Below are 8810 nucleotides of genomic sequence, written 5' to 3' on the forward strand. Positions count from 1 at the left end.
ATATTGAATGCTGATCTGTCTTGCTAAGGTTCTCGTGTTGGTGAACTGTCTCCTTCTGACACTAATTTCCTTTGTGTATTTGGGGTATATCATTATCTTATCCTTAGTGGGCCCCCACTGAAGCTCTCCTCTTTGGCTGTGTGCAGCAGATAACCTTTGGAAGAAGCCAGTAGAAACTGAACAATGCCAGCCCCCACTCTGGAACTTCACATAGAGCTAGGAACATGATATGCTAGCTCAATATCAAGTAGAACACTGGAAGCCAATGTCAATAATTCACAGAGAATTTTTTCCATGAACTCAGCCAGACAAATGTCTGTCACCAACTCTTTAAGGCCAAGAATACACAGATTAGTTCTCTAATTACAAGCTTCTAGTTGTGAAACCCATGCAGATAGTATACTATGTGAGGCATTCATTACAGTTTCATGAGCAGAGTGCTGGTCTTCAAGTGCATCCACTTTAGACTCCATCTTTTGGAAATGAATGTAGATCAAATTTACAGACCCCTGAAGAGCATTGTCAGAATCTTGTATCAGTTTCGACTGTTCAGGCTGCTTTGACTAAACAGATAACTGAAAGTTAATGTATTGAGGTTTCTTTATTTTTAACAAAGCAAGTAGATCTTCTCCTTGCCCTGCAACTTTAGAAAACTTTGTGGGGGCAGGCAATGGTGATGTAGGTGGTGTCCCAGTGCTTTTCTTCTTTTTCGATGTTCACATGGCCACACTTGCCTCCAAAGCACAACAAGAAGATATAAATGTAGAAAAATGAAAATAAAAGCTTTAAAGCTAATGTAGCAGTCTCATATATGTTTTCTTAAAGCTGAAAATTTGGAGACACATAGCAGAGATTCGATTATACCACCATCTCAAACTAGAGATCTCAGCCGAACTCAACCTGAATCTGGTCCAGCCCTGAACCTGCATCTGGCTCAGGACCTGATTGGGCCACCTTGGCCTGAAGCACCCTAAGTGCTTCAGGCCTATTTGACCCAACGGCCAGATGTTTTTGTTTTTGTTTTGTTTTTGTTTAGAATAGATGAGAAGAACATTATTTTCTAGAATGCAGCATGCCCCCCAGAAACATGGATGAAGTCATGGGACTAAAGCAGCATTGGAGGGATCAGTGGAATAATATATGATTCTCTCCAAAGGCAGAAGTGCACTGCAGGATGATCAGGAATAGCTGCTGCAGGCCAGGCCTGTCATGCCTAGCCCTGCTTCCCTTGGGTTGGGGGAAGGCATTTCAGGTGATCAATCAGAATTAGATTCTGAAGTAGAGGAGATGGCACCAGAAACATACCACATTATACAAATGGGGGAGGCAGCTCTCAAGGGCTCTTCACCAGCTGGGAATGAACCTTCTCCAGAGCTTATCCCCCCCCCCCCAAGGGTAAACAACACACAGTCCATGGGAAGTCAGTATTCTTCCAAAGAGGAGGGCATGGAGAGGTTAGCTGATCCTAGAGTATGCTGCATACTAAAATGAGCTAAAGGAACATGAGAGAATGTTGGCCCAGCTGGCATCACATCAGAAGCTGCCTCACACTCAGCGCCTTGCTAGACCAGGGGTTAGTGTGGTGCGAGGCCCATGCTCGTCCCTGTGCATCCAGATGACGCACAGGGTATCCCAGCCTCAGCCAGGCCTCGAGCCACCCTGGCACCGCGCTAACGGGAACCGCTTGTAGCGTGGTTCTTCCTGCGGTCCCAGCCTCAGGTGGGTCTGAGGCTGGGACCATGGGCATGTAGCCAGGTCCACTGCTTTTTCTGGCTACCGGATTTACTCCTGTGTCCATCAGGGCTATGGTGGGAACAAAGGGGGGGGAGGAAAACAGAGGCCGGGGAGTTCGGGGGGAATCATGGCCCGGGGGACATCTGGGGGAATTTTGGGCGGGGGACATCGGGCGGGTGATCGGCAGGGGAAGGAGAACGGGGCTGGGGGGCAGGTGGGGAAGGAGAACGGGGCTGGAGGGCAGGTGGGGGAAGGAGAATGGGGCTAAGGGGGTGGGCAGGGAAGGAGAATGGGGCTGGGGGGGAGGAGAATTTTTTAAAAAACACCCCTTACTTACCTTTCCTGCGTCCTGCCACTTAAAAATAATAATAATAATGGTGGCCGTGATGGCTCTCCTCCAGAGCTCATCACGGCTCGCATCTGAATAAGGGAGAGGATCTCATATTATTCATAATGCGAGGTCTCCCCTCCTCTCCCCCGGATTCTCACTGAGGTCTAGCAAGGCCCTTCAGCCTCTCTGAAGTTAACATGCTTTGGGAAAGGTCTTCCCATTCTTCTTGAAAGGAGAAGTGTCTCACTTAGTTTGCATAGTTTTGCCTAGAGGAAAGTTCCTAGAGATTAGACTCCCTTCAGATGGGAAGAGATGTTTATTGCTTGAATAAAGCTTTGTGGATTACTTAGCAGACTTCGTTATTGTCTCCTAGGAAGGTGGTAAGTCTTGGAAAACACGACAAGGCTCATATTTTCTGCTGATCCTAGAGAAGAATATGAGGTTCCTTGCTTTTTCTCATTTTATTAGTCTATTTTACATAAATAAACTCCTTTTATTCACCCACATGTGTGTGTGCATTGCCCCTGGATATCCAAAAAGAGCCACTACCAATTGGCAAAACAGTGGAAGGCAATCCCATAGGATTGTGGCGTTAATTGGTGATCTCTGGCCCCTAATTCTTCTCACTTCCTGTCCATCTTAACTCAACTCCCTCCTTCCCTGATATCTCCCTAGCTCTCGCTCTCCTCCTTCTCACTGAGGCAATAGGTAGACCTAAAGTTTATCCCAGGATCATCCCGGGTTCGTCCCTGCCTGAGCGCTGGATGCCTTGTGTGGCACTAAGATGAACAGGTTTGACCCCAGGACAATCCTGAGATAAACCTTAGGTCTAGCTATGGCCTGACTTTCTCCAACTGCCCTTAACACTACCCAACACTCCATTCTGGCTTTGGTTGTCCTCCGTTGCCTATGTTACACTATGGCTTTTCTAAATACATCTCCATGGTGAAGTTCAGCAAGAAGTATTCCGATGATAAACTACAAGGTCAGCAATGGGCACTCCAGAGCAAAATTCACACACACCCCTCAGTCATACTAACTTGCAAAATGAGTTTTCCAGGTTCATAAACAGCAGAAGCCAAAGATGTCACCATGGTAGTACTTACGATGCTAATGCAGATGTTTAGATTTCTACTTTACATATTGCTTCATGTATTGAGATGATTGGATGTAACAAGAATGGGAACAGTGGGATATTTCCCACATTACTACCCCCCATTTTATTAAATGTGGTCTATAAAAGGGGATTGTGTCTACCTGTTTCAAATCTTCTCCCCCTACAAATATAATGTCTTTATTTAATTGTGAATATTTTCCTGTTGCTTACATATCTGCTCTCTGAGACTCCACCAAATATGTTTCCACTTTGATTTACTTTGTAATGGTTTATGCTACCACAATGACATTAGAACTAGTACTGAACCACCACTGAATACTCCTGATAGAACTAAGTGGTATTCAATAGGTGCATAAAGGAGGGTGACCTTATGAAAAGGTGGACAGTGCTCCTCTATCTTAAAAAAAAACTGTATAGAGAAAGGAATTTCAGCAAATGTCACTTGTATGCATACTGCACCTCACGAATTTCCCTCTTCAGCACAACAGTTAAAGCTGCAGGAGACCTGACCTCTTTTGTATCTGGTCACTCTAGTATAGCTCCTGCACCTTTAACAGTTGTGATGAAGAGGGAATTTCACCAGGAGCTGCACACATACAAATGACACCTTCTGAAATTCCCTTTTCTAAAAAAAAAAACCTGTTAAAGGTACAGGAGCCCAGTACTCCTTTTCATATGGTCACCCTAGTATAAAGTCAAAGGCCACAGCTAGACCTAAGGTTTATCCTGGTATCATCCAGGGTTTGCCCTTGCCTGTGCACTGGATCCCCTGTGTGTCACCTAGATGAACAGGTTTGACCCCTGGATGATCCCAGGATAAACCTTAGGACTAGCTATGGCCAAAGGGCCTTGCTAGATGGAGGTTCAGCCCGGTGCTCACCCCAGGCTCACCCCTGTGCATCCAGATGATGCACAGGGGTTCCTGGGGTCAGGCAGGGGTGAAACCTCCATGGGCGTAGAGTAAATGAAACCCCTTTTAGCCTGGTTTTTCCCACAGTCCCGGCTTCAGGTCAGGCTGAGGCCAGGACCACGGGTGTGTGGACCATTCCGCTGGCTGGGCATCACAGGCCGGCGACATGGCAGTGCCGGGCATCACAGGCCGGGGACGCGGTGGCGGAGGCCAACACAGGCTGGGGACTCGGCGGTGGAGGCCAACACAGGCTGGGGACTCAGCGGCAGCAGGATCACAGGCCAGGGGACATGGGGGGGATGGGAAACAGAGGCTGGGGACATGGGGTGGGTGGGAAACGGAAGCTGGGGACATGGGGGGCAGGAAACAGAGGACTTTGGGAGATTGGGGGGGAGATTGGAGGCCAGGGGAGATCATGGGGAGGGGAAATCAGGGAAAGGGGGAGCAGGGGACCTTTTTTTAAAAAACCCTACCTTTTCCGGTGGTGCGCTCCTGTGCACGCAGCCCCTTTAAACTAAAATAATAATAATGGTGGACACGATGGGTCCTTCTAGCAGCCCGTCACATCTTATCTGTAGATAGGGGCGATGGCCCGCACTCCTTTTAAGTTGGGCTGGCCCCTCCTCCCACATGGATTCCCCAGTAGGTCTAGCAAGGCCCGAAGTCTACTCTAGTCATGAAAAATCAGTCTTGCTAATGGAGTGCTAACTCTCATTCACAATTGGAATACCAAAGGTCAACTCGAACCAAACCCTGTCAAAACCAAAGCAAAAATGCAAGCTGGTTTACCAGTTGAACTATTTGAAGAATGTCTGAGTGTTTTGCTGACATATAGTGTTTTAAGGAAGTATATTAACATATTCACATAACTGATTTCAATTAGTTTCTCAGGTTCTTTCACTTGCAACCAAGCATGTGTAGAATCCACACCTACCCTTTCTCCCCAACAGTTTTGATAAAGCAATTTTGATCTCCTTGTTTCTCATGCTGTAGATCACTGGATTCAACAAGGGTGGAACCATGGAATAGATCATGGTGATTGCCAAATCAAAATATGATGGAGCATTAGAGGTTGGTCTGAGGTAGGCAAAGCATGCAGAGAGTACTAATGTGGAAAAGACAATGAGGTGGGGAAGGCAAGTTGAGAAGGCTTTTTTCCTTCCCTGCACAGAGGGAATTCTTAACACTGCAGTGAAGATGTACACATAGGTGACAATAACAAAAACAAAGCAGCCTAATGTAAAGACAACACTCACTATAAGCACTCCCATTTCAACTTCATTTATGTCAGAGCAGGTGAGCTTGAGCAGATGTGGAATTTCACAGAAAAACTGATTGACAATATTGGAGCAAAAGGGAGTTGCAAAGGTGCCACTGGTGTGTAAGCTGCCATACAAAATGCTACTGATACAAACCAGAGCAACCATTTCAGTGCAGGCTTTCCTGTTCATCACCATCTGATAGTGTAGTGGATTACAAATGGCAACATACCGATCATATGCCATGACTGTGAGGAGGAAGAAGTCAAATCCTACAAAAAAGATAAGCAGGAAGACTTGAGCAACGCATCCTGAATAAGAAATGTGTCTACTATTCATGAGGATATTGGCCATGGACTTGGGAATAATGACTGAAACGGAACTAAGGTCAATAATAGCTAGGTTCATGAGAAAGAAGTACATGGGGGTGTGCAGGTGATGGTCAAAGGCTACTGCAGAGATGATGAGAAGATTCCCTGTTAGAGTTGCCAAGTACAATACCAGGAACAAAAGGAAGTGTAGAATACGCAGTTCCTGAGTCTCTGAGAAGTTCATTAGCAAGAACTCTGTAACCAAGGATTGATTACTCATAGGTTGCTCCTTATGAAGATGCATGCCCACTGTGGAACAAAACAAAAGAACATCTCTGAAAATGGCAGGTCAATATCACAATAAGCAAAACTGCAGTGTTGGAAAGTGCCATCAAAAGGTAAAATAAAATAGTATTATTATTAATATGATATGCAGCTGACACTTTGAACACATTTTAATATTTTAAATATTTTGTGGAAAATTATCAGCAGATGATTTCATAATCAATTTTTTTTTAAAAGGTCACTCATCCACCAAAGATCTATAAAGTGTGCACTCCACAAAAGGTCTATAAGGGTGCACTCCATCAATGTAATCACAAACAGGGATATTCATTTATTAGTTACTAGCTGATATACCTGGCATTGCTCAGGCCCCCTAAAATGTATGTCTGTAAGGTAATCATCTTAAAGTAGTAGGCAGTACTAGGCCTGTGAGGTAAGTTTAAATGAATTTAATTTGTTTCTTTTCTCTCCCTCTCTCGCTCTCCCCCACCCTCCCTGATGCATGGCCAGGGCCGCCTTAAAGCCACAGCCATGATTTTCCTTCTCCCCACAGAAAATGAAATCTACAATTCCCAGCATGGCCAGCTTGCCCAATGGGAGTCCTGACGCTGAGTCTCATGGGAAGGGAATTCTGGCCAAGCCAGTCCACATTGCATTGTGCAAACGGTACTTGTACATAGGCCATGAGGGAGCCGGCTGACTGACAGACAGTTAGCTTGGTCATTGCCATTGGCAATGGGCCCAGAGCTGCACCTTCCTTCCCTCCAGCTTCCAATGGTGCATAGCAACCAAGGCAGCCAGACCCAGGTGCTCTCCCCTCAGGTCCAGGATGCAGAGCCACTTCCACATAATAGCCAGTAAAGCCCAATAGGTCTTCCCTCCTGCCCAAGACATGCTGGGAGTTGTAGGTGTAAGCCTAGGTCCCTGAATAACGTGTTGATCTTTGAACACTGTCTGAGGTGTGGTGAGAGGCAACTGGAGATCAGGTCTTCTTAGTTGTAGCACCCTGCTTATGGATTTCTTTTTCCCAAGGCAGACTGGCCTAGTGACTGCATTACTGGCTTTCCAGTGCAAAGTGAATGTTTTATTTTTTCTCCAATGCCTTTTATTTGATGAGATTTTTACGCTGCATGTTTTTTTCTGTCATAACTAAACCACAGCATTCCAAGACAGATGCAGGAATTACTGAATAAAGTTTATGAATTTTATGTAAAAGCCTGACCATACCACTGAAACAGAAGAGTGAATGGAGGAATGACTGACAGCTGAGGCAGGGTTAGTGACAGTTGGAGAAAGTCAGGTAGAAGGAGAACAAAGACAGTTAGTGAGTTAGGATTGAGAAATAGTGACCTGGTTTGCACATAGTGACCTGGCTTACTAACCCATGCTTTATTTAAAATCAGCCACTCTGCATGTCAGTACTGCACCTCCCAGCATGCCTTTGGCAGCCTGCAGGTGCCCATGTCCTCTGAGAGGTGCTTCCCTCCTCTCACTGCTAATGCTGCTCCTCAATAGAGCATTGAGGAGTAGCATTGCCAAGGAAGTGAGGTATGCGGCTGTCAGTGAATGTGACCAGCTCCAGTGAAGTCCTGATGGGACTTCCTTGGCCTGCACTTCTCATCCACCACATGGTCCATCAGGATCCTGTACTGAAGGGCCAGGACCAGCCCAGGCACTAGCCCGCTTCATGGGCATGCACAAAGCACCTCCCTTTCCTCCCTCCCTCCTTCTTAAGGGTGAAGGCTGTGCATGCACTTTCCCCAGATTCTGAGAAAACAGCAAAAGCAAGATGGGGTGCCTTTGAGCATGTTCCAAGTTCAGCTTATCAAAGTCACACTGTTGTATGCAATTATGATTTTAAAACCATGCATGGCAGGTAGGAGGAGGCACCACAAATGGATGCAGCCCATTTATGTGGGTTGTTTCCTTTTATGTGGAATTGGGTTGACTACTCAAGACCAACCTTAGGTGACTGGGTTGTGAAAGGCAATCAGCAGTCACCTGTCCATGCACTCACAATGGGTACCAAAGCCTGGTAAACCTGGCCTCCCACCCAAGGCATGCTTGGAGTTCTGCCCAAGGCATGCTGGGAGTTGTAGGCATAAGCCTAGGTTTTTTTTACTATTAAATCCTTTGAAAATACTTATAACCCAACATTTTATGTTTTTAGAATTTTCTGATACACTGTATAGACACACCTATCAGTGTGCCAAATTTCAAGTTTCTAACTCATCTAGAAATGGGTAAACATTTCTGGACATACATCCCACAAACATACTTTCAGCTTTATAGATAGAGTTTATTAACAGTTATATACTGCCTTATCCAAAAAAAAAGTTTAATTTTTTTTGCATAGTAAAGACTGTAAGTGTTGGAAGAATGTCCACTTGATCCATCCTTCCCCTACCCCAAAGCACAGTGATTATTGCTCTTGCAAATATGCCTTGGGATTAGAAGATATATCAGTCAGCCTCTCAACTGCACTCCTTACCCCTTTCTCCTGCTCAGCATTTATAGAAATGGAAACAAAATATTCTATTTGGGGACATAAACACTGGAACATCTGCAAGCATGAGTCTGAAGAGATGCCTTATTCTGGGCCATTTCAATTCCATTTGCTTTGGAGGGAAGCCTGCTTCACCTCAAGACCCAACAGAACTGGAACAAAATGTCCTGCTTCTATATCTCTTGAAATGGCATGTCAATATTACAAGAAGCAAAGCTGTGGTATAAAATTTCAATCAAAAAATAAAATAAAATAGTATCATTCAACAGAACTGGAGCAAGGTGTCCTCCTCCTGCTCTGACATCAGGATTCATCTGAATGATGTGAATACCTAGTAACAGGTTTATGAAAAGTAAT

The 8810-nt window shown here is 45.3% G+C and overlaps 1 protein-coding gene across 1 annotated transcript; it reads right to left on the reverse strand.

Annotated features, from left to right (window-relative positions):
- Positions 1 to 206: 206 nt before the first annotated feature.
- On the reverse strand, positions 207 to 5966 carry LOC134405413 (olfactory receptor 14A16-like). Its single transcript, XM_063136658.1, has 2 exons — positions 5027 to 5966; positions 207 to 328 (listed from the first exon to the last, which is right to left on the reverse strand). The coding sequence occupies exons 1-2, from the start codon at positions 5964 to 5966 to the stop codon at positions 207 to 209; spliced, it is 1062 nt and encodes a 353-aa protein (XP_062992728.1).
- Positions 5967 to 8810: the final 2844 nt, after the last annotated feature.

Source organism: Elgaria multicarinata, chromosome 11 (assembly GCF_023053635.1).
Source record: "Elgaria multicarinata webbii isolate HBS135686 ecotype San Diego chromosome 11, rElgMul1.1.pri, whole genome shotgun sequence".
NCBI classification, from domain to species: Eukaryota; Metazoa; Chordata; class Lepidosauria; order Squamata; family Anguidae; genus Elgaria; species Elgaria multicarinata.

Bases quoted from the DNA above. Each gene is read 5' to 3' on its own strand.
- LOC134405413 (XM_063136658.1), bottom strand. From the start codon at position 5,966: ATGCATCTTCATAAGGAGCAACCTATGAGTAATCAATCCTTGGTTACA. The intron at 329-5,026 runs GTAGGTGTGGAT...TTGGCCTTAAAG, and splicing joins AAAACTGTTGGGGAGAAAGG to AGTTGGTGACAGACATTTGT.